Source organism: Strigops habroptila, chromosome 1 (assembly GCF_004027225.2).
Source record: "Strigops habroptila isolate Jane chromosome 1, bStrHab1.2.pri, whole genome shotgun sequence".
In the NCBI taxonomy this organism is placed as follows: Eukaryota; Metazoa; Chordata; class Aves; order Psittaciformes; family Psittacidae; genus Strigops; species Strigops habroptila.
Window position 1 is genome coordinate 44,081,798 of NC_044277.2, and position 27,007 is coordinate 44,108,804.

Here is a 27,007-nt window from a genome sequence, read left to right on the forward strand (position 1 = left end):
AAATCAGAGCTAGAGTTAAAGTCAGGAAGCGGGTGACTAGGTTGAAGAATTTTCATAAGATTTCTGAAATCTAGTCTCTGGTGCTGGATTAAGAAGAAAAAAATGTTTGGATAGATTAAAGATATCAAATTCAAGTTAGTTGATGACTTAAAGACTTCAGTTTATGTCTCAAGGTATCCCTTTTTCTCTTCATAGTGTGAATCCTAACCTGACCTACAGTAATACCTTGCAGCCATGTACTTTTTGCCTGCTGTTGAAGCTGGACCCCCTGCAACCTTCATGTTCCCTTCTTAATCCCATCCTGACCATGAATTCTTATTATTTATTGATTCATTTCTTATTGTTTATGAAGAGCATGTGTACATCTGGCTCTTTCCAAGACTTTCAGCAGGAAGCTTCATGTTGGCCATGAAGGTGACACCTAGTCTGCAAAATAAAAGAGGGTTAGGGACCTAGCTTGAGCAGCTCCACAGTTCTCTGTACTCTGGATTTATGGTACCATCTCCTGTTTTGGCTTGTTCTACCTAGCACTTTTCAAAAGAAGGCCTAACACAAGTTGAGGAATAACATGCCACAGGGACTGCTTCAAGCAGGGAACTTGGATAGGACAGCACCAGCTTCAGTTTCCACAACACAGTACAGTATTCCACCACTATCCCAAGAGGCTTTGACATACTCAAGGGTATGTAATGCCTACTCTGTATTTCATCTTCATAGGCCGAAACACAGCCTTCACATTAATTCAGTCATTCAGTTGTTAACCCCTTCTTCCCCTAAAATACCATTTGTGCCTTAGGGCAGTGAGGCAGTCACACAAGACTGAGAAGTGGTAGTGGACTGCATAGTGTGGACAAAGCCAGCGTGTGCCACTTAGTCTTACTGCCATAGAATGGTTCCTAGCTCTTTTTATTTAATGATGTGAAAGTAGCCCCAGGGGTTGAGAAACAGTGTGCATCTCTAAGATGCAGTCAGCCATCAGCACAGAGGTAACATCTGGAAAGAAGTTATGCACATCTTAATTGGCCAGCTGTTCTTCTGATTGATTCATTGCCTTCCAGGAAGCACACTTACCTCTCAAGTTGGCCCTGCAGAATATCCAGCCTCTGGGCTGCTTTTGCTGTTCGAGTGGTATATTGTGCAAATCTATGTGGGAGATAGTTGTGCACAGCCTGGCTTTGCTAGCTGAAGGCCATGTCATTCCTGAAATGGTTAACTGAAAGTCAAGTTTCTGTCACAGCTTAAGGGGTGCTGGTGGGGATTCAGCCAAGCATCCAGGAGCATGTGCAACTGCGGAGGTGTCCCTTGTATGACCTGAGCTGTTGCGATGCACGGTCACAGTATGCAAAGCCTAGGAATAGGCTGGTGACTAACAGCTCTGGTGAGATCACTGCCAGGTACCAAAGGCCTAGAAACCCAAAGGAAATGGCAATACCATCTGGTCACAACAGGCTGGTTTGTGGCCAGAGAGCAAGATGGGCTTGATTTATGATACTTGAATTCTCAGTCTTGTGTGATCACCTCACAGTTATAGGGGATAACTGATAAATGTATGTGTCATCTAGAAAAAAGTAAAATGTCTTCTTTTGAATTTCGTTTTACTGTTCTACAATAATCAGGATATACTTTATATGAATCAGAAACAATGGCTTAACATAAATGTTTATAGTCATAATGTTTGATGTTCCTTAGTCAAGTCAGGCAGGGTGCTGTCTCTGTATTCTGCTAGAGCTACGACTCAAGTACATTTTGGTAATTAATCTTACTGTATTTCAAAAGTAGCAAAGAAGACATGAATTCAACCTTCACAGAAATGAAGCCTATCTTCTTTAACTATTAAATTGCTTGGGAAAGTATTGTAACTTATCCATGTTAATGTTAATCAGTTTTATTTTTGAGATTACAAACTCATGAAAAAATTTCTCAACCACACTAAATGCCAGAAAAGTAATGGTGCACTTTTTGAAAAATGTGTTAACAATTATACTCCAGAAATCCTTTAGGAGGGGACAGAGGATGAGATATTGTATTTTATTGTGCAATTTCAACTCTTCAGAGTAAGCAGTAGAATCTGTAGAAGGAATGATTAGAGATTATGGCTGCTTTAACAGGAGAAATTAATGACAAGGTCAGGAATTTCTTTAGAGCAGTCTTATTTACTTGCAGGGTTTTGACAATTCAGCTTGTGCTGTCTGACATGTTCCTCTAATGGCCTTGTGCAAGTACCAAACAAAAGTTGGGAAAAGTTGTAGGCTTCTGCAGGTGACAGATTTGGGGGCAAAAAAAAAAAAAAAAAGAAATTAAACCTTTGGTTTGGGTAAGTGCAATTATCTGCACCTTTACAAAATGTTTCCATTCATTGCTTCAGGCTCCTGGGGATGAAATAGCAGTATTTGATTATCAGTGTTACTAAACGATATAGAGCAAGCCATCTGGGTAAGTAGAGATATATTTCCCTTGTATAGCAGCAGAAATTGGCAAGTATAAAAATCCTTGAGGAAAGAATAACATCACACAAATTCTATATCTACTCAGTAGCAAATTCTAGGCTACATTTTCAGGAACTTAATACAGAAAGCACACTTTTAATTTTCAGATTGGTAGCCACAGTAAGCAGAAAGATATCCTGATCTTACTCTATTGTCTCCTTTTCCCGATAGCAGCTAAAAGTCACAATACCAGTCTTTCATGTTTTTCTTCCGCCATTAACTAACGTTTTTGTCTGCATTCACTGATATTTTTAGTAGAAGATTGTACTCTGATTTTTCAGGCTTTTCTTCGTTTGTTTTTCAGTGGATCTTGAAATGCAGTTTTCTGTTTTTAAATTTAACGTTGCTAATCTGCTTACCAAAGCATTAACAACTGGAAAAAGGTCAAAAAACAAGTGCATCTTTTCATGTATACTTGCACATCAGCTGAGATTTGTTTTTTTCATGAGGCTTTTACTCATTTTTAAAGTATATCCAGTCTGTTGACAAAAGAGCTTTATTTAAATGAGCTATGTAATCTTTACCAGCAGTCTGTGGAGCAGATTTGACAATAAAGAAATATCTTATTACCTAGGAGCTTTGTATATCATACAGGTGCAAGTTGGTAGTTGAATAGTATAAAAAGATGAATATTAGCTGGATTTCACTAATAAATCTGCCATTCTTACTGCACCAAAATCTGTAGAGTTGTTGTAATTGCCGTTGTTTGAGTTGTAACAATGAATGGAACTGATAAGGCTTATGTAATTTACATGGAATTTAGCATTCCCAGTGCACTGTTGAATTAATATGGCACACACATCGGATCCTCTGATATAAGATTAGCGTCATTTGAAAACAGAGAAAGTGTAGGTTTAGAAGTGACATATTAGTCTCTGTTCAACACGTAATGGTAATTTGCTTAGGTTTGAAAATCATGATAGCAGTGACTAGTAGTTAATACTTCTGCTAGTTTCATTTTGGTTTGCTACATTTTGTAATAAACTGATGTCTCAAGAGGGACTACTGCAGAATTACAAAATAATGTTATGTTGAATCCAGAAGGTCAGGTGCAGGAAGGTCAGGTACCAGTTACATCAGCGTCAGTCAAGAGTGGTGTTGAAAGAGTTATATTAACTGAATATAAAACAGAGTTGTGTTTTAATAAAAGATTATTTCAGTGAAATATTTTTAGTTTCCTATACTGTCAACACCATCAAATAACTACAGTATTAGCTGCCTAACATAGCAAGCAGATGCCTAAATCCTTTTGCAGATCTAGCCCTACAGTGATGTCAGAAATATACCCTTCTTCATGGCATACTGATTTCAAGTCTCCTCACTGTCTTCAGTTGAATCTGTCATTGCTAATCAGCCCTAGAAGTTAAAGACTTGAATGCCTCCCCCAAAAAAATAGAGAGCATAAAATTCCCAGTTTATCTGGAAAGCTGAGTTTAAATTATTTGGTAAACATGCCAGGGGTACAGTGTGGCAGAGATATGAATATAATACATTTCTGCAGGGTTACATTCAGAAACATACTTTGTCTTCTGTTATTCTCTGCCTTCTCCATTGCATGAACCTGATTCATGCTCAGTATATGATTGCAGATGTACATAAGCTTTCCAAGTGTTTTTGAGAATTGATGATATATTATTTTATGATGGTACTTACTATGACCATCTCTTGCTCATTGATGTTCACCGAAGCTGAATTCAGCCTATTGTTTACTAAGATTTCTGCCCAACTTCATCTTACATCCTGGATGATATTACATTGCAAACGATTTCTCCTTCGGGAGGGAGTAGAGAGATCTTTTATTCTCTGAATAATTCTATGAGTTTTGTTTTAATGGTGGGATCTAGTGCCCCATTTCTCTGTGATATGATCACTGCTGTCTGCTTTGACATTTTTAAGTTTCTGGATTGCTGTGTCTATTGCTGATGTCTTGATTGGTTATTATTATTGTTAAATGATTTAGGTTCCTGATATTTCATCAAATATGGTATTGATGGTGGGCTGAGTCTAGTGAGACTTCTTGGAAATGCTCTGCCCATCCGTTTCTCTCATCTGCCTCAGCTATGTATATTTTTCCATTCTTGCTGCTTAGTCCATTTCTTCTTCATTTTAATATCCACAAATAGTTTTAATCACTTGGTAAGCAGCTCTATCTACCTACTGTAGCTGCAGCATCGTCTTCAGCTGCTAGTTCTTTTCAATGCCTCAATTTGTATTTCCTTGGATTGTTTTCAGTCTGGAATCACCTCTTCTTCAGAGTAGCTGTGACTCTAAGTCTCTGTAATCAGAGAAATTTCCATTCCTTGAGCCATGTGGCCATGTTTGTTTCCTACTTTTCAGGCTGAAGGAAACTTAAGGAAAGGAAAAGGAAATTTCAGTTGGTACTTGAAGAAAAACTCACAATTTTTCTTTTTTCCCCCTGGTAAAATATTGCACTGGCCATAAATATGCCTTTTTTAAGGCCTAAGTTTGAATCTCCTTGTTTGATGTTACTGTATCCTAGCATAGCTATGTAAACCCTAGATTAGACTATGATGGTTAGAATTACAGCAGTTTCGATTAACAGTTGGATTTTTTAATCACAAGTTGGCATCCTTCACACAGACTTCACAGTTTAATCCAAATATACCATCCAATTTTCACAAAGACCTTTTTTCCTCACGGTTTTCTGAGCACCAATAGGTAGATTTTTATACTGATACACAGGCTCATTGTTGTCAGTGATGAATCTCATCCTGGACCAAAATAACAGACATTATAGAGAAAATCAAGTTTCACTTCTGTATTCCTGATCTACTGTATGACAAATCACTTCGGGAAGATGGTTTATGTAAAAGGTAGAGTTATATAGAGATAAACATTCTTACTTGCTCAGCAAGACTGGTACATGAACAGCCTGATCAACTGTAGTACCAGTGAAAAGCTCAAGAATGCTTACAGAAGACAGTATTTTTTTAAATTTTGGTTGATAAAAGTGGAAAAAATTACTACTGACTGTCTGCAGTCAATTGTTTTCCACAGACTTACAGTTCTCATCAGATTATTTTTGTGAAAAAGTCATATTACATACAAAAATGCTGTCCCCTTTGAAATGTGAGTCCCTTTTGCATACTGTATCTAGTAAAAGAAATATCAGTATAATTTTGTAACAGGAGCAGAATAATGTATTTTTCCCAGAATACCTTACCAAAATAAGCAAACTGCTTGGGCTATCTAAACGAATTTAGCCTGAGGCAAAAACCTGCCATGCACATTTTTAGATCGAACGTTGAAAGTTTGGCAAAATTTAGGGAGAATCTTCTTTTGAGACAAGCAGCATACCAGTTCTGCCTATAACAATACCTATTATATTTTATGTGACCCAGAACCTTGCAGTTGTACTGAATCAGACACCTTAGATGTAAGTATACATTCTAAATGCAGAATACATTTATACTATGAATAATTATAATGTTGGAAAGATAAAATGAAATTTTATTCACAGAGGGTCTGATTCTCTCTTTGCATTCTCAGGCGTAATGAAGGAACAGGTGTAACCGGATCAGTTGAATCTCACTAATTACAAACAACAGAGAGGAGAATTAGGCTTGTAATCATAACCTAATATAATGCTAGCATGTAGTCACTGGCCAGAACTGGCAATTGAAGCAGTCCAAGTGGTATGCTATTGACCGAGAAAAGCATCATGACTGAGTTCCATGTGCTGTTCGTTTTGCATTCTTAATGGGGCCACATGTCATTTGATGTTTAATCAAGTAAACACCACTAGTTTTGGGTTCATTGTCAAATATGCCTGTAATCTGCATTGGTCTAGTCCTGTGTAGGTAGATTGTGTAATGAAAGATAAGCAGGCGAAAATTTTGGGTTCCTGTGAACTGCCAGGCAACAAAAGTAAAAAATGTTCTGGTCTAAATAAGATACAGTTCCTTCTGTATGTGTGGCATTTTCTTTCAATTTACCCTTTTTTAATGTATAGAGAATCCAAATATTATAATAGCATTAATTGACGAGGACCTAGAAACAATACCACTGGAATAATAAATTAGGCTCAGATAAGTCTCAGCTTTAAATACTATCACATTCTTTTTATCCCAGTTCGATCCTGCAAATAAGAAATTATAGATCGAAATATTAGCTTAATTTCAATCATGTTATTGTAAATGAAACATGAATTTAATGAAGTATCTTCATTTATCATAAGAAAAAACTTAAAGGTGAGAACAGAATAAGGTACCCCAGTTCATAAGGTTCATCTATAGTAAGGTAGCAACAGCAGCTAGTTCACACCTCCTTTTCCCAAATTTACATTGATATTATTGATGATATTAGTACCACATATAAACAAGGAACTAAACAAACATAGAGCCATATGCTCCCCTCTGCTGTGAGGCACAGTGGGGAGCCACAACACAAGTGAAGGAGAATGACAGTGAAGCCCCAGAGCAGAAGAATGGCAAGGGCAACTCCTTGACAGCATCATTCATTCTCCCCAGCAGCTCACAAAGGTGCCTCTCCAGCAAAGCTATTGGCTCACCATCTCCTTGACTGTAGGATGAGGACTGAAGGAAGCCACTTGCTCCAAAAATTGTCCCTTCCCAGTAAAAAAAATCCCTGACACCTCTTTGAAAGCTATTGCTCCTCCTTGCAGAATGAATTTTGTTTTGATGCTGCAGAAACCACTTAATGGAAGGTTGTTTTGTGTTTTGTGTGGTCTAACAGCAGACCTATATCAGCTGCATCTATGGCAGGTACAAGAATGACAGAAACAAAGATCCTGGCGCTTCTTTTCCTCCTGTCCTCTTGAATACCCAGTCTGGAGCTTGCTTGTGTTTGTTTGGTTTTTTTGGTTTTGGTTTGGTTTTTTTTCCTTTTTCACAGAATCATAGAATGGTTTGGGTTGGAAAGGACCTTAAGATCATCTAGTTCCAACCTCCCCGTCATGGGCAGGGACATCTCACACTAGACCATGTCGTCCAAGGCCAGGTAGACGACATCAACTGCTTTGCTCCTATCCATCAGTTTTGTAGCCCCATCGCAGAAGGCCACCAAATTGCTCAGGCATGATTTGCCCTTAGTGAAGCCATGTTGGCTGTCACCAACCACCTTGTTGCTTTTCATGTGCCCTAGCACGGTTTCCAGGAAAATCTCCATGATCCTGCCATGCACATAGATGAGACTGACCTTTATCCTTTAGTCCTGCTCACATAGCAAAGTAAATTGCAAAACCAAAGTGAACTTCATACAAATATTTGGCTACTGTACGTATTCCTATGCGTTGACCACTGGAGATGCCGCTAACTTCTCTGTCAGCACTTGGCTTGGTGGTTTGATCATACTTAGGCAACAGCTTCTTTCTCAAATAGCGAAGAAAAACAATGAAAAATTGAGTTAGCAATAATGTTGTGTATGCAACTCAAGCATGACATGTCTTCTTAAGTCTCTATATGTGATAAAAAAGTATATGACTGAGAAGAGGATCTAAGGGAACAGTATTGGTTCCTGGAGGGACAGGGAGATCAGGGATTTTTGTATTTTAAGTTGTTCCCTCAGCTAGGGACCTGCATACAAGACAGGAGATTGCATGACCCCTCCTAGGTTAGTGGATCCATCAGTTTATTCTAAGCCAGTAATATTATTTGATCAATTAGTAACTTTCTCACAGACATGTATTTCCACCTGTATGCATAAATGTTATGCTGCAACCAGTATTGTAAAATTAATAAATATTGGGTTTAGGCTCCATTATGCTAAGCACAATAAAATGTATTTGAAATATGAGATGCATTAGATGCAGGGGTATTTACAATAGTAACTGCTATCATAGACTTGTAATTTTGAAATGAGAAACATTAGTGAAGGTCGTACTGGACACCAGGCATTATAAACTGTCAGTTTCTCAATAAATATATAACTTTTCAAATAGCCAAACCTCAAAAATTTTGAATGTCTTTTGATTTTCTCAAGGTAAAAAATTGGGTAGTGTTGAACTGGATAGCCACTGATTCTTTTCACTTAATGTCACCGTTCACTGACAGATCCTTTAATGAGCTCCCCAACCACCATTTTCTTCATCATGTCAACATAGGTATCTTGCAATTATTTTACCTTTTTACAAAAAATAGAGTTTTGATAATCCAGACACAGTTTTCTACTTATTTTGGTTTTCTAGGGCTGAAGCAGATTGTTCTATGAAAATGTCATAAATTGTACTGTTTTGCTCCTCTTTAACCTGCATTTTTTTTCAGACTCCAGAATGGTATCAAAGAACATGAGATTTGAAAACAGTTGAAATAGCAGCAGACTGGCAGAATGAGATAGATTTCAGGAAACAAAATAATTCTTAAAACAGGAAGAAAGGAACAGTGGTACTTAGAAGAGATTCTTCAAACTGGAAAACATACTCCTATTTTGGGTTCAGGTTTTGGCTGTGATTCAGACTGGTATTTTTATTCTTTCCCATTGAGTTCATCTACCTTCTCTCATGCTATTTTTAATGTATAATGGCAGGACTCAAAAAAAAAAAAAGTACAAAGATCTGTTTTAATATTTTGCAACCTCGTTTACAAAGATGCAGAGTTCTCACACCTTCCATAGAACCTAATGGGACTTGTGGAAACTCAGTATCTCTGAAAATCAGGCCATTAATTTTGAAAATGTGCATTAATTACTCTCTAGGCTGTAATAGCTCACTTGATATTACTACAATCTACATTCTTTTGAAAAAGTGTATTTTTCACCTGATACACTGCGCTTGCTCCTAAAGAGCAGTCATATCTTATCATGTAAAAGGTTCTTTATAACTGATCCAATTATTGACCTGTGGCATTGACCTTAATGAGATGTAATATTTCGAAAGGCATGGTACAATCCATTGTGTTAATGTGGTTGACAGCCATATTCTTGAAGGCCTCATGCTAACAATAGCTATGGAATTTATCAAAATTACTAACTTGATCAAACACAAACTCATGTATTTCCACTAAGCAATGTTTCAGTGGCTTAAATTTCCATTTTCTAAATTAAAACTAGTCTAGAGTATGCAGCAATGATTGCAGAATTTTTCAAACCCCACAGCTGTTTTCAAAAACATTCTGTGTTGGTAGATTTTCAGATCTCATTAAAACATTTTTCTTCTAGAGCGAGACCTGCCACACTGTATTTATAAGTTCCAAGTACTTGCAGATTAAGGAAAAACTGATACCAGTCTTAACTGTAGATTGTAACAATAATTACTGTTAGCAAATAGCAAAAGCCTATCAGGTAAGCACGCCTGCACTTCCTATTGGAATCATTTCAGTTAGGATCCTTTGCACCAAATGCAGTTCCTAGGATAAGTGTTATCTTTTCCATATGTCTATATAAAATCCTTTTTTTTAAGTAGTGTCACTCTCAGCTGCCGCATTCAGTGCAATTTAGTGCTGTTAGATGCTTTCATGTCATGTGGTTATAGCTGGCTAGATTAATAGGAACTTCTATATGGAAATTTCTTTCCTGTTATTGTTCTCCCTGAGCAGTTGATGGCTAAGTTAATTCTCTTTAGTTTTGTCATGCACTAAAGCACACATTGCCAAGCTATGATAAGCTTTACACAGAGAAAAAAAAAGCCCTTGTGTCCATCAAAGTCTTAAACTTGCATTTTAAACTTTGGCCTGACCTGATGTGCCATTCAAAAAGCTTCAAAAGATTATTTTTTTAAGAAAGGTTCAATATGTCCCGAGGCTATCGGTTTTGAGTTAAACTGGGTGAAGTAGAAATATTTTACTCATCAGCTTTGCAGTCACAGAGTTTGCCTCAGCTAGAACAAAACTGCTGAGGCATTTAGAGAAAATTAACCCCCCATCCTGGCAGCCAGATGTGACTGGTTTCTGATGAATGCACATGAGTGGGCTGAAAAACCAAGAGACTGTGAAATTCCTGTCAGGCCCGTACAGCGCAGAATGGGCTATTGACTGCTTTCTATATTTCCCTCCATCATTCTTCTTGAACACTGCCATTAATTTCTTCCCTTACTCTGACTTGGGAATTTAATTCTTTTTTTCCTTGTTTTTTTCTTTTTCCCTTCCTCCCCACGACCTTCTCGCCTCTTCCCCCTGCCTCAACCCCTCATTGGCATTGTTGGCATTGCTGTCCCAGCTTTGGGCACTGCAGAAGCGGCTGCGTGGGGCGCTGGCAGCACAGCGGAGGCAGCACGGCCTCTCCAACCAGGCTGGGCTGGCGAGGATCCAGGCAGCCTCTCAGGAGAACGCTCAGAAAATATTAGCTGTGCAGGTAGGTGATTGCAGGGAAGTCGGAAAGATCATTCTGATCTAGATTGAAAAGCAAATGATGGGTAGTGTGATGAAGCATTAAAACCATATCCCATCAGAGTTTTATAAATTTTTAACCTCTTTAATAAACTGGAATTGCATGAAGGATGAATTCAGTAAGTTAGCACATATACCATGTGTAGATTGAAAAAAAGGGGGAGATTAGATTTATTTCTCACAAACCTTGGAAAAGATTATTATAAATACATTGGGCATAAATATTAGTAACATAGAGCAGCATTACTATTTCTGCTCAGTTGTTAGAAGATGTTTATTTTGTCTTGGTTTGTGCAAATATTATTTCCATGGTAAACAATATTGTCATTTTCACTGTATTCATATTTAATTTCTTTAGCAGTCTATTTTTTAGAAGAATTGCACCCTCCTAACTCAATTATATGATGAATTTCCCTTCTTTGAAAGAAAGCAACACTGGGGGGTTATGAGATTTAAAAATGGTTTCCAACGATGTATGGTTTCTCATTTTATGACTTGTTTCCCAGATATGTGTATTTACTATGGAAAATAACTACTACACAGTATAGTTTGAATGTCCTTTTTTGCATTGTGCTATGGTGTCTTATTCATATTTCTGTAAAGCCACTCCTTTCAATCTCTTCCCATAGTTAATGGCCATAACCAGCTGGCATTTGTGAAGGGTTTTTAAAAAGCTTAAGTGAAAAATTTCTTCAGACTTAATCCTTGTAAAAGAAGTTATGCTGCTGATGCAGCTTCAGTGCAGCATATTGTTACAAACCTTGTTTTCTGATTTTTAACACTCAGGCTTTGTTGTATGATTGCGGAAACAATTTTCTTACATTTTAATATTATGTAATTACACTTCACAGTTAATATCCAATGCATTAAAATAAAATCTAACTTGAATAAGTTCTAGAATCCCATTAAACAGCATCAGCATCATGATCTGATTTCAGTATCTCACTAAGAGGATTTTCATTTTAAAATTCCCAATTTCCATATATGTTGTATTTCTGTAAAAGATACAGAAAATCCTAGTCATATTAAAATCAGAAAGTCAAGAAAAATAATTAATATTAAAATGTTAATCATATTTTATACTTTATTAATGTTTTTAATACTCTTAAATTTATGTATTTTAAAAATTTTCATTATTATGGTTTTTTTTATTAATATTGCACTGACCTGTGTACCAGTGAAAACAGGTAAGTCAGGAACTACATTTTTTTTTCATTCTAATTTCTCATTTAGTATTTGAAAACCTGGAATAGCTCCTTTTTGATTTTTGCAGGGGGGTAGCTGGCATGATTTCTGTTCTCTCCTGTGTTCAACTACTCCAATAGTGAGTGAAGAACAGAGGTGATCGATGTGCAGCCTAAATCTCATGAATAATAACAGCAGTGACATAGAAGCCACAGGTGGCAGTTAGTTTCCTCACACATGAATCTTTACATTAATCTAATGCTACAAGGTATTTTAATAGCTGTACAGTGAACCTCATATAAAATTGAACTCTCATGTCAATAAGTATTCTACGTTACAACAAATGAGTTTTGCAGAAAACCTTCACCATAGCATAATTTTTTCCATGCATGCTGTTCCTGCTGAGAAGTTGTGTCTGTAAATCTTGCCACCCACCCTGAAAAACTCAAGTAGCTAGAAATGGGCTAAAATAAGCTTCTAGAGGTAAGTCCCAGCAACATTTGGCAGTATACAGGTCTTGGTAGCTCAGACCTACCAAAGTAAATATTCTGTTCAGCCTGGAAAACATTCTGTTCTCTATCCACTTTCATTATCCATGACATCTTTTTCTGATATTCTGATGTTTTTCTATTCTTCTTGCTATGTTTTTATGCAGTTTGACTGATAATAATTTACAATTACAACAGTGAAAAATTAAAATACATAAAATCAAAATGGAAACTAGTTCAGCTAAGAGCAATTACCAAGGTGTATAGCTGAGTATTTCACTCCAGCAACATGATATTTTTATATTTTAGAGGTCTTGACAGTGATTTATTTATATATGGACTGGAGTCTTTGTCTGTGTTACTGCCAGATCAATCCATCCTTCTGTCAATTAAGTTCTTATATTGATGACGTACAGCATAGTGGCACGCACTTTCAAAATAAAATCCGACAGCCGTTCCTTTTCTCTCAGCAAGAAATACTCTGAGTTTGTTGCTCCTAGTGTCCATCTCACATTAACATGCAGGGATGAGATCCTCCTGCACTGAGCAGCATGCGGGTGTGCAGAAAAACAGTGATTCCCACTCATAAGAGCTTACATCCCAGCAGCTACCTTAACTAGAGCAAACAGGAGCAGGTGAATCACAGAGGAAGAGTGAATTAGAAGAGGCAGTAGATACAGTACATTGGCTGCTAAGTGTTTTCTGATATTTTACAGAAGCCATGACCTGGGTGAGATCCAAAGAGAGACTTAGAAGTAGTTAATGGAGGACAATTTGGACTTTTCAGCAGCTACTTTTAACTAGCAACACTCTACAGTTTTGCATAGCAGCATTGTTTGGGGACAATTATGATGTGAAAATAAAAAGTGCCTCAGACTGGAAGATAGCTTTGACTACTTCATCATTACCAGTCTACACTATTAAGCCTATTTTTAAAAGTCTGGACTTGTCTTCCAGTCGCTTCCAATGACGCAGCTAGACAATAGTGCCTGAAAGACTTTGTGCTTGAGAAGGAACAACTGTATGTGTAATAAGAAGGTGACATTGCCAAAGCCATTAGTGAGGAGGATGTTTCCAGTAACCAGTACTCATGGAGTTAGTTATCACCTTTAATAAACACCAAAAAAAGCAAAACTTTAGGAGGGATCCCACTTAATAGCAAAGTGCTTTTGTTAATGATAATTTGGGGGGGGGGGGGGGTGAATAATCCGCTTGCAATTATATGTCCATAAAAGTTTTACATTAAGAAAGCTTTACAATGATGGCAACCTTCCTTTGGTATCCGGTGTCTCAGATTCGTTTCAGAAAGAACTATATGCGTTAGCACTCCTAATTTCTATAAGCACCAAACTTGGTACTATGCCAGAGATTTGCCATTGGTCATCCACCCTATTAGTTAAGCAAGGATTTGAGCTCTCCACTCCAGGCTTCTCTCTCTGTCACACTGCTAACACGTGCCCTTGGGCTGAGTGTGCCTATGGGCTGAGCTGACTGGCTTTGGTGACTCAGGCTTAGTGCAACACAGGCAATGGGGCCTCCAGAGAACATGTTCCCCTTTGGAGATGCTTCTGCCCCCCAGAAGCAGCAGCCTGGCTGTGAGAGGCTGCCACATGCCACCTTCTCTTAAATATTCTAGCGACAGAATCTCTGCTCTGCCAAAGGTAGAAAAGGCAAAGAGTTCCCTGTTTGTCTCCTCGGCTCACTGGCCAGCCTTAGCACCAGCTGTACACATATTTGGTCTGCCTGGCCCTACCCAGCAGCAGTGCACTTTTCACCAGGGAATCATAACCAGAAAACACTGCCTTATGAATGCACCTCCTTTTGGCTCTCTGTTCTGAGAAAGAAGACCATAAAACATTTATCAATATGTAGCAGAAATGTGTACATGCTTCCTGAGCTCTCACTGTGGTTACGTGAATGAAGACATGTCAAAATTATCCAAAGCACCAACAGTATGAGGGTGAACCACAAAAGCAGAATTATGCCTGTCAGCCTCAAGTAAATACTAGCTTTTCCCATTTTTTGTTAAGGGTCATTAGTCTGTATTGTATGTGGTGACATTAATAGTGGGGGTTATTTTTAAATGACATTTTAATTTTTATTATGCTCCTTTTGTTTCAATTTAACTTTTAAATATACATATTCCCTGGGTTTTATCATGATCCTTGTAGCAATTTTGCTTTTCAAACATTTTATATTTGCATTGGAAATAGGAATGATCAACTGATTACTCAGTGTCCGTGTGTTCTGTGAATATACTTCTCATGGCAAAAAATGAAATTTTAAAATTGAGCATTTCAATTTTGATGCTAAAAAAGATAAGAGATTCTTCCACAGTAATAGCAAAGACCAAATATTTTGTCAATCAGCTCAAATGCTAGATCAGAGAACAATGACTGAAATGACTTATACTTTCAATTTTGGCTCTTCATCTGTTTCATTTTTCATAGAGCAAAGTGCAGGACTGTTTCTTGGACAAGACTATTTCATCTTCTTGTGCTTTACCTTTCTTCTAACCCATTTCAAGTTTTTAAAATTCCTTTACTGCAGTCCAATTGCAACCAGTGGCAGAATTTGAGAGATTAGAATTGCAGTGCATGAAGTGCACTAGAAGTACATTAGAAGTGCACGAGCACTGCTCTGGTCTTCTTTCATCCTGGGCAGTTTGCATACATGTTTAATGGCTCTGAAAAGAGACTTTGTTTTTATCCTGGTAGTCAAAGAAAGTTCTATGAGCTCTGACACTTGCTGTTCACCTAAACTTAATTATCTTTATAGTCAAAGGACATCCTGTGTGGTAAGAGAGGAGCAAAGCCAGTGACAGCTGAAGTCAGCAACAGCTTTCCTTCAAATAAAAGCTTCATAAAGATCTCTTGATTTGGAGCAATGGGACGGCAATGTGGGGAAAATTTCACTATCACAGTTGGCGCAGCCCATATTCTGTAATTTGCTTGGAGGATTTCAGTCTTCAGAAATCCTTCTACAATTACAAAATACGTTTTTAACTCAGCAGAAAGTAATAAAAGTAATCTCTTGAATTTAGGAAAAAAAATCATAAAAATGTAAAACCTTTTCTTCCCCAAGTGTACAGGCAAGTTATTTGTTATGTTAATGGCTTTTGTTTTCCCAATAATGTTTTTCAGTTTCAATAACTTGGCTCTTGAGTAAGTTCAATTAGCTATCTAATTGCAAAAATGAAATATGATGGCAGGTGTAGCTTTATTTGGGACTGTGGCTGCACATTAATCTTGACAGTCTTCAATTTAGTCTATCCTTTTAGATGATTTATCTTGACTATATTTATGCTAGAATTATTTTGGGGGCCAAAGTGCTAACAAAAAAGATAGCATCGTTGCTACCCTCATTGTAACTTTAAAGCATTGCATGTATACTTTTGATGGTGGCATGACAAAAGTACCTTTTGAATAAATACAAGATGATTGGCTTAATTTTTAATACATCTGCACCTTTGATAGCCATTCCAGACAGTGTAAAGGGATATAAAAGTAGACCATCAGAATCTAGAGTTTGGAAACTTCTTAGCTGGTAGCAGTTTTACCTGTTTTCATCAGGTAGAAATTGCTACATAAGGCACAAAGGAATGAAGCATTAACCCACAGACTGTCACTTTAACTGCAGAATGCTGTGATTATTTACACATTTCCCACAGTTTTATTCAAGTTGATTGATTATCCTGAAATCTTTAAAAACTTTTTGGCAAAGCTGCTGTAGTGTAAAATAATTCCACTGTACTGAACTACACCAGTTTACACTAGAAAAGAGTTCTGATTTATTTTGCGTTGTCTTTATCTGAGCAATTTTGCAGACATCACCAGAGAATGGGCTGTCCTTTGCTAAGACTTTGAAACTTTGCTGAATCTACTGCAGGCATTTTAGTGGATACTTCATCTTACCAGAGGAAATGTTTTACTGGCTGCAAAATCTGCGGTTTTCATGACACCCTGTTCTACTTGGTCTTTAAGAGCAGGTGCAGTTCCTCTTTGGCCAGGGCCAACCATAATTCAGTGTATTTCAAGCAGGATTTGCCCCACTTGCTTTCTGAAAGCCACTCATTCTTAACTTGTTTCTTAGCTGTCAGATGGTAGTCAATTTAAGTACATCTTTTGTTCTCTAACTTATTAACACAGGTGTGTTATGTTGTCCCTCAGGGCTAATGCTCTTCCAAATCTGTATGCCTCCTCTTTTATTTTTCTCTGTTATGGGCTGAGTTATCACCAGTTATGCTGATTACACTCAGTTGTGTCTTTTTTGCCTGCTGATTTCACTTTAGCAGTCTTGCTGTTTCTGCCTTGTCTTGGAGACATATGGGGTTGGATGACAGATAACTTTACTTAAGGGGACATGTCTGCACACCTTTTAATTAGTTCTAAGCTTTTGTATTTATTCACATTTATTCATAGTAACCATTTAAATTGTTGAAGTTAAATTTTGCTGGTTTTATTATTAATTTATAAAATATTTATTTGATGCAGTTAAAGGGTAATTGAGACCAGCTATTTTTGCTTAAAAAATTTGTTTGAAAATTTGTTACTTGATGAATCGGTCTCTAAAGAAACATGGAAATCAGCATCCAGTATATAGTTGCTAAAAATATACAACTTTCCTCTCAAAAGCTTATGAATTTTGAATAATAACAACTGGAATTTTTCAAAATAAGATCTCATATTTAATTTCGATTTTTAAAGTGATTACTTTTGTCTAGATTTTTCTAGATTGAATTTATGACCCTGACTAGCATTTACCAAAATCTTTGAATTTACTTATCATGTATGTGTAGTGGCAAATACAGCTGCCATGGAATAGACACATAGAGTGTTCATGCACATTTATTTTGTTGCTGCATGATGAGAGGGACCTTTCTAGTGAGAAAGTGGAAACTAATCTCAAAATAATCCAAATTCATAGAAGAAATTAGAACTTGGTTGATTTCTTTGCCTCATTTTCATTGTCTATGATTTTTGCTTATCACATGGTAAATCTTTGATATCTTTATTTTGACATAATTTTCTTTAACATTTTTAAAGTGATATGTACAGGTAATTTGGCACAATTCAGTTACATTTGGGTTTTTATGCCACTTATGCCTTAACGCATCAAACTTCTTATGCTTCGCATATACTCTTTATTTTTCAAAGCATCGTGTCCAAAGGCTGATATAACCACAAACATTGCATAGGAGCACCTATAGTGTCCTTAACTGTCATAATTCTTCTATTGCTTCAGTTGAAAGTTTCACTATATGAAGCAAATGTGATATGGGCCAAATTGTTCAGAAATGTGGCTGCCACCCAAAAGTTCTAGTGTATAGTAAGAAGATAAAGACAAGCAGTTCTGCTAGTTGCCTGTCAATGAGGGAGGCTAGAAGATTGTCTCTGCAACCAAACAAATTTGTCTCATATTTTTAAGATTAACTTGGCCAGGATTGTTGGGGTGTACATTTTCAATGTACAATTTTTGTGTAGAAACACATATCAGCACTGTAAGTAGTAAAAATTGTGACCTAAGAGAAAACAGCGGGATGACATCTAATCTAGGAAATTTAGTTTTAAATTTCTTTTAAAAGAAGAATTCGTAAGAGTTACATTTCTTCAGTATTCACCACCACTTAACTGGAATCCATTCTTGCATATTACCAGAATAGTACTAATTACCTACTTTCTTACATTTTATAACATGCACACATAGAAATGTCTTATTAATTTAAATTATACTGAATAATATAAATGTATAGGTTGCGGTTTTTTAATAATGAAACACAAGTTTACAGAATTAAATGTTTACTACTGACAACTTGATATCTGGCTTTAGCAGATTATGAGATTACTGAAAAAACTTAATTTCTCATTGAGCAAAAATTATTCTCCCATTGAAGATAAATAGAATCCAGAAATACAGCCTATGAATTCTTGTTCTTTCCACCTGTAACTCTGGTAACTTAACATTTATGGGTCAAACACTCAAAACTCTATGAGGAACTGGCAAGCTCATTATCTCTCCTGCTTTTATTGTCAGCAGGGCTACTCAAACCAGTAGGTTTTAAATGACAAGAAGGGACAAATTGCATGACTTCCAGCTTCTTAAAAATTGATCCACCGAGTCATGTCACAGCTACAGCAATCTTTAAGCTTCAGATTATTCTCCGTACTCCCTGACAGAAAGATTCAGAGTTTAAAACTTGATGGAATAAAAATGCGCTGAAACACTGTATCATGAATTGAAAAATTATTAAAAAAAATTAAAGTTGTCATGCTTGAGGACTTTTCCAGAATCTGAAGACTACTGTATTTCTGTTTCTTGAAGTAACAGAGATTTTACTTTATACATAAGTAATTAAAATCTGTGTTGAAACATTTACACAAAATAGGCTGAATTAGGTTCACAGAAACAACTACAGTCCTAACATTTCTAAATTAAGTACCTTGGTTTTGTAATCTTATGGATTTTCTGTTAAGATATTTTTTAAACTCTGAAATTTACAAGAATATAAACCATATTAAATATTTTATTAATATTGACACTTTTATCATCCTCAGAATTAGTGCCAATACACTTACCTGCAACTTGAACTAATGGAGTAAATAACAACTGTAGTAGGCTGCTGTCTATCTCTTTTTCATTAATTCATTGCTCAGACTTTTTATCTAATCGAAGTCCCTCCAGCTCATAATCTCTACTTTTCCCAACCTTATATCTGTGCTGCAGCTCATTCCAAAGGAATGTCAGACCTCTGTCCTGCACCTGACTCATTCCCAAGATTGCTGGCCCAGCCATTTCTGCTCTCCTTTCAAGCTCCTTTTCCAGCTTTAATGTCTGGCACTACCTATCGATTGACAGTTTTCTCTGTTTCCTTATTGCTTCCTCAAGTCCCAGCCTCTGTCTTTTTTTCCAGTCAACAGTCACTGCCTTCCGCCTCCAAGCCTTTGAAACTTGACAATCCCAGTCTCTACCCTACCTGAGAGAGAACTGACAGTTTTTCGTCTCTGCAGCCCAATTTTATCTCCCTGTGAGCCTTCTCCAAATCTAACTGTTGCCCTGCTTTGCCTCTTGTTCTTTCATGTTCAAATCAAGCAATTTCCTCTTCCTCCAGTGCCTGCTGGGCAAAAAGAAAGCACAGGCAGGACACCTCTACTCTCAGGCCCCTAGACCCAACTCAAACCACAGCAGTCCTGATATACTGCTGCTGGAGAAGCCTTACCTATTGCAAGTCTCAAGTTTGTAAAAAATGTAGTTTTCAGAGCTACTGAGCTCAAATTGACATTTACCAAGGAAGCGCGAACTGTGTTTTCAGAGCCTCATGGCTCTGAAGTTTTGTTTGTAGCAGTGTTTTAAATTTACCAAAGAAAGCATTTGAGCTCAATGCTTAAATTTTGGATAAGCTGTTAAAAAAAAAAAAATCATGTAAAAGCAAATGAAGTAAATGCTTGGCAACTTTCATAATATGTGATGCTCTCAGCCTTACCTACAAATCCGGGAGTCCTTCTTATTATGGAAAAATTAGTTGAAATGGTTTAAACACCAGTCGTTCAAAATCCTGCAATAATTAGTTCAAGTTCTTCCTAGCAAAATGTATAAGAATCCTTGATTCTCTTTACAGAGCTTAGCTGCCTTGGTTTGAGTAGATTTGTTATGAGTATCTGAGACAATATGGGAAAGCACATACACAATCAAAATGTCACAGAGTATTTTATTATGGCTTGGTGAAAAATTTGTGGAGTTTTCGTTCCAGAGAAGCTTAACCATTTCTCATCTGTAATATTATTTTTCTAAATCTTGTTTCGTCCTGATTGGAGTAATGGTACTGAACAGCAGAAAAAACATAGTTTTCTTAAGCAATGCTGGCTGAACAAGAGAAAACAGTGTGTGAATGTACGTTACATTTCCACCAGCTGTGCTGATAAATACCAGTATATCGACAGCAAACAACATTTTAAAAAGCTCCATTTAATACAAAATGCTGTTTCTGAAACTTTTATACTAAAATAATGATACATATCTGGGTACTGGTTCAAGTTTAAGGCCAAATTGTAGGTAACATGGAGGTTTATGATGATGATTCTGTAGCTCATAAACCTTTCTTTTGAGACCTTGGCCAAATATGGCAAACCTCTTGAAGGCTGATATTTGGATCATAAGATTCACTTCGTAAGTAAAACCAGAACAGGTTTGCATGTGCTTATTCCTTCAGGAAGCCAGTGGTAATTTTGAATGACAAGAGGACAGCAATGAGCTGACAAGATGGTTATTCAGTTGTCATGTGTCAAAAAGAAAATGAAACTACACTTCATAGATTTACTTTTCCAGCAATTGACAGAAGCCTTCAGTATATAATTAAGAAAAGTTAAATAAAGCCCGTTTTTAGGAAGACAAGATTAAGGATAGGATTTATGAAGTTATACTGTTGCCAAATGAGCAAATGCTTAAATGTGGCTTTATAAGTAAAAACTAAGAAATTAAATATCTTTATCCAGTACAGTGAATAAAGAATCAGAGAAACAACATTTTTAAACTAATGATTCATCCTTGCAACATCACTTTGGGCTATCTGAAGTTTAGTAACCTCCTTCCACCCATTTAAACATATATCAAAACACAGATTTAATGATGAACTGTTTACACGTTGAAAGCTCCTTTTTTGGCAGCTCTTCTGTTTTTGTCGTCACCTGAATTAATTATGGTAGTTCAGAACATCTCTAGTAAACATCCTGATATATCATAGATTATAAACCCATCTGCTGAACTCTGAAGTATGGTTGCAAAGTAGATTATTTTATTTAAAGATGGCAGTTTAAAAATTTAGATATTTAATTTAATTGTCCTCTCCCAGAAGTATAAGAAGAAATCAGAATCCTAGTGCGAATAGCATTATACTTCCACAAGAAAACTTACAGGAGCATTTTTGCCACAAACTCAATAATTTTAGTTATAATCACTAACTATGTTTTTGTTTTACAGAACCAGTGTGATTTGGAAAAAGAATAAAATTGCTTTTAAAGTACAAAAATAATTATGAACCACTTGAAATGTAATGTCTGTATTTTATTTCTCATCAGAATTCATTAGTGTGTAACATCAATAATTTAGCCCATCATTTGCCAACACTGACTTGGCTCAGTAGTTCAATCATGTAACCCTGTAAACTCACTTTCCATTAAAATGAATGTTGCTGACAAAGGATAACTAAAGAGATACTTCATTTATTAGCTAAAGAGATACTTCATTTATCAACATTTTTAAATTAGGAGTTTGGGACCACAGACACTTAGCTGGATAAATTATTCGAAGGAATCTTTGCATTAGGCCTAAAGATGTTTGTAGAATCAAATACAATGTTATCCAGAATTATAACTGCCTTTCATTTGTGTAACATGCAATTCACAGTATACTATTCCAGAAACCAACAGAGCCACCTGCAGAGAATCAAATGACCTACCGGAATGAAATCCTCACTGTCATGTGCAAAATTATAAAATGTGTAATATTTGTCCCATCTTTTGATTGACTCAATCAAGCATTTCCCATGGAAAACTCCTTACAAGAAACTTCTCACAACAGGCACCATAATCTTTCAAAGTTGCATTTGAGGTATTAAATGCTCTACATTATGTTACTATGAGCAGCTGCTTCAAATCCTGTCATTATCTTCTCCAAATGTATCCTTTAAAAACATTCAGGTTTCAGATGTAGTGTCTTGGCTTATTGATTCTCCACCCTTTTTCCTAGCCACTTATTCTTTCTTACAAGGATACTGGCTTACTTTCTAAACTTCAGTTCTTTTTTTTTTTTTTTGCTAACATACTAAAACTTGGGCATAAACATTTATTTTTTTTTTAAATAAATAGCTACCTGAAGCATGTGAGGACAAAGTTAGGAGTAAAATCAAAACCTCTCACATCATGTCTTTTGCCTATGCCTGGGAAGATAGATCTGGAAACCAAATCCTTTCTGAGGACAAATCAGTAAACGTCTGTCACAGGATTGACATAACATGGTTGTCATCTGACTGCATACTCTGGAGGGCTGCTGCTATCAGTACAGAAGGAACCAACTAAGGACATAAACAGAAAGCAAATAAAAATGTTACAATACCAAGTTTGTGCAAGCCATCACATTACTGTCCAACTCCCCTTACTCTTTTCTGTCTATTTAGGTAGAGTGTATATGGATTCTCTAGAAAGTATTCCCGCCCATATTCTTTTCTCAAACTTTGAGTTGGAGGTATTCTAGAGGCAAGAACCACTCCTCCTTCAAATGGTGTTCCAAATAAATCCTGTTACAGTCTCTGTCCTTACAGGCTGTTATAAATATATTCTTATGATGCTCTGTGCTGAGGAGTGAAGGATCAAATGTAAGTCTTCTTTTGCAAGCGTTGTCGTATGAAGTATTTTTTCTGAAATGAATGGGACGTTTTTCTGAGCCTGAGCATTGTGGTAACTGAGTATGTATGTGTTAGCAAAGCAGAAAGCTGTATTTGAGACAAAGGAAAAGAAACTACTATCCACAAATTCAGAGGAGCTTTGTAAAAGGAAATCTTTTTTGTATTTTTTTCTCTTTTTTGTGAGTGGAGAGTGGGGTGGAAAGGATTATGCATTAAAGAACTCCTCAGTTCTCAAGAATGATTTTGAAGAAAATGAGAACAGAAGCCTTTCTTTTTTAATAGTGCTCTATTTCTCATTCCTATAATATTTAGCATTGCTGCAAGGGTACGCAACTGTATCATCACTTGAATCAGCATCAGTTTTGGTGCTTCTAATGGCACCAGAGCAATAAGCTGACAGTTGAATACTCAGGAAGAGCAGGGCTTTTTCTTACATTTAACTCTCCTCCAAAACTGTGATGGGTCACAGCAGTTTCACTGAGTTGCTTTAGCATGCCAGCTCATCACAGCTATCGTAGAATTTTATTGGAGTGTTTTAATTATCCATAATAACTCCAGAAAATCTCCTTTTTCACTTGGCACAGATTTTTCAAAGCTATGAGTTTTAGTTTTGTTACGATTTCTAAAATAAGAAAATGAAAGAGTACACCAAACAGGGATTTTTAATGCTATGCTTCACTCCAATTAACTTAGGGACCAAGAAGTCTTGCAAAACAAAAAACATGCTTAAACCTGGTCCCATTGAAATCAATGATGAAGGTAGGCTGGCTTCCTTAAGTACAAGACTGTTTTCCTCAGGGTGAAGGCAGAAAAATCTGAGTCAATATAAATTCTCTCACTGTGTTGCCTTGTAGTGAAACTTGATTCTAAGGGATAAAATTGTATCTGTATTTTAAAAGTAAGTGTTGTGGTGATAGTTTTGTTATAATCTTGATGGCCTAAGAACATAAATAAGGCATTATTTTATAATGTAAGGCACTATCTTTCCTGGACTGGAAAGAAAGACAAGCTTTTGAGCACACAAGGCCTTCCTGTTAGCATAATTCCTTGTATTTTAGCTAACTATCTGGGATGATGTTGAGAATTATGTTCTCAGTTTCAGTGATATATTCATTGCTAATTGAATTATCACTCCGTTGAAAATGTATATATACATGCAGCAAAGACTTTCACCTGTAGTCTGGTCCCACTTAGTTCTCAATATCTTATTTAACACACTAATAATAATTTACCACATTTTGAAGTGACTCCTTTGACTTATACAGATAATGGTTCTATCCACCTTTCTTTTCTATTTGTTTCTCATGCTTTTTAATTCCAACTTCGTTCTCCTTGACAGAGACTGAAAGATAGGGAAAATTTGGAGGAGATGAGGAAGGAAATGATTTGACTAGATAGGTGAGATTAGCAATCTAAAATGTGATGATCCAGTCTTCTGAAAGAATTCATAGTTTTTCTTTGGTTTTTCTAATTTTCTCAGTTCCATGTATCTCAAGGATAAAAACCCATTTGTTGTGTTTCTTCTATTGATCATCAAAGACCTGAGATTTTCCTGTATATAAACCATCAGAATTTTTCATTGCTTTATAGTCCCTCAGACAGCATATAATTCTGAAGCTCAATCTGTAATAGCCTGACAGTGTCAGTGTTATTCTGACAGATATGATGCTGTCCAGTAACCACTCAAGTTGAGAAGTCGTGCACTTAGTTTCACCAATATGATTTCTGCCTTACTATGATCAACACAGAAAAGTGGACTGCTTGGGCTGCCATTCCATTTAGAATAATTTAAGAAACCATGTAAGTAGATTTGTGTCTTTAAATAGCATTTTCCTATAGGGAATTCTGAAAACTTTTCAAAACTAAAATAATCTTTTATTGAGGAAAATTAGTGGCAGAAGTACAAATTATTTTGAAGTCAAATCAACTTCCTTTGGGTGTGAGATAAGCCTGTGAAGAGTGTATGAATGCCTTCTGAAGCAGCATTTGCAGTTTTCTGTCCCTCCTGCGTGATGGAGGCAGATGCAGGTGGAGAGAAATCTGAGCGAGCCAGCCCATGACTTTCCCCCTTTCTGCCACACTCCTTGGTCTGGACTAGTACACGTTTATTCTATCCTTACACTCTTCTCTACATAGTCTCTCATATGCCCATTCCTGGGAAAAAACAGTAGGTTAGATGGACCGCAGGTTTGACTCCACATTGTCGTTCATATCTTACAGTGTTTTGGAAAAATTAAAAACTCAACACTAACTTTGCTGGCTTCTAAGGCAATATATGCATTTTCCAATTTGACATTCACATTTTATTTATATCTCTGTTATTATTCCTATGTTTTTCTGCATACTTTTGTGATTGTCTTGCTGTTCTACTATATGCACATATTTCAGATATTCTGCATCTGCATCAAAAGGTGTTTTGCAGCTGTTATCCCTTTTTCCCCTCAGGAAGCACATTATCTATTTCTTAGGAATTCTTTTCTAAGTAACTTTAAAATGTACCATATGAGAGCACAAGTTTGTACAAAACATGAATCATAACTGGGTATGTACCACACCTAGGAAGAAGCTGATCCTCGAGGAGTTAATTTTAAAATATTTCCAAGTTATAATACTCATCAAACAATAGTATTTTGCCCATCTAAGCTAAAATATTTGAGGATAAATCTTAGCGAAAATTGAGCTTCAAGTGCTATTCAAGCAGTTCTTTGACTACAGGCATCATGTTTCAAGAAAGGAATTTACATGGCCAAAGTTCATTCCCTGTTCTCTTTTTTTCCATTCTTTCCTACAGCAAATGACTCCTTCCAGGCTTCCAAAAAGGAGAACTGTAATAAAATAGGTCTCAACAGTAAAAGGATGAAGTTACTCACCTCTTTTTAAAGTTTTGCAGTCTGGGTCAGACATCCACATGTTGTACCTTGCTGTTCCTACAATGTGTTAGGTAGAACAGCTGAAAAATGAAAAGCCAGTAAGGGCTATTAAGGACTCAGGGCCTGATTTTGATAGTTTTCTGTGTTTAAAATCCATTAGTTTCATTACAGTTACACCTAATTTACATCTGCATGAAAATCAAGCATTAGGTTTGCGTTGTATTTTTAGTCTTTATTTCTAATGATTTGAGAGTTCCTAGTATATGATACTGTCAGACTAATGGAGCAAATTGAAAATGAGTGACCATATTTTATGTCATTGTATATTTAAAATAAATGTTTTCCGTTTCTATAATTAAATCATGATATTTTTTCCCCCCACTGAAATGCTAATAGAGCATATGACTGTCATAAACTTAATTTACTTGTTACATTGTAAAATGCAGCTTCCTTCCCAACAAGCTGAACTTTTTTAGGGAAAGGAGTGGAAATTTTTCCATGACTCAGTGCTTCATAAACATGTGATCAAAATGGCAACTGGAATAAAATGAAGCACTTCCTCAGTACCAACTGTGCTGAAAACCAAATTGCTGTCCCACTGAAGTCTCCAGCCTAATTTGAGAATTCATTTTACATGAACATAATCCACTGATTTAAATTATTAATGGAAATGAGATCAGAGCTATCCTGTAGAGGTGAGGTATTTTTTTAATTTCAGAAGTGACAGAATGCGCCCACAACTCAGTTTTCCGTTAATGGGAACCCAAATGCATGCTAAACCTTGGTCCTAGACAGACATATCATTTTGTCAATGAGCCAGCACAGAAAATTTTAATTTAAGACAATTCAATCTAATCTGAAGTGTTTTATTAAATCTATTTTGAATTCAAGTCAGTGTCATTAATAAACTATCATTTGATGATTAGTTTCCCCACTTGTAAACATTAGTTATTAAAATGACATTCAGCTAAATTTACAATATATGTTAATATTACCTTCAATTTATTACTTAAAGACAGCACATCAGTGCAGACAAGGTACTGATACTCCAGACAAGATTGTTCTGGTGGTGGTTGTTTTAGTTATAAACAAAACCCAACTGAATCATTGAACTGCACTTAATTCCAGAGCATCTTTAGAAACCACAACACTAAGAAAAGTGGCACTGGTTCCAATGCTAGCTTCTCTACCAAGTGTAAACTTCAGCAAAATCTTGGAAAATCAAATCAGTAAATCAATGAAATAATCTTACCACTCTCTTTCCTTTCCTGTCATCTTTCTT

The 27,007-nt window shown here is 36.3% G+C and overlaps 1 protein-coding gene across 2 annotated transcripts in view; it reads left to right on the plus strand.

Moving 5' to 3' along the window:
- LOC115616383 (coiled-coil domain-containing protein 178-like) overlaps positions 1 to 27,007 on the plus strand; it is a 58,727-nt gene that overhangs the window by 29,728 nt on the left and 1,992 nt on the right. The window contains exons 2-3 of one of the 2 annotated variants that reach the window (XR_003994281.1): positions 10,617 to 10,751; positions 11,965 to 11,973. Coding sequence is in view for 1 of the 2 variants with exons in the window: in XM_030505535.1 (XP_030361395.1) it covers positions 10,617 to 10,751 (135 nt within the window). In the remaining variant the exon portion in view is untranslated. The remainder of the gene's footprint in view (positions 1 to 10,616; positions 10,752 to 11,964; positions 11,974 to 27,007) is intronic. The other variant, XM_030505535.1, reaches the window with a different exon arrangement.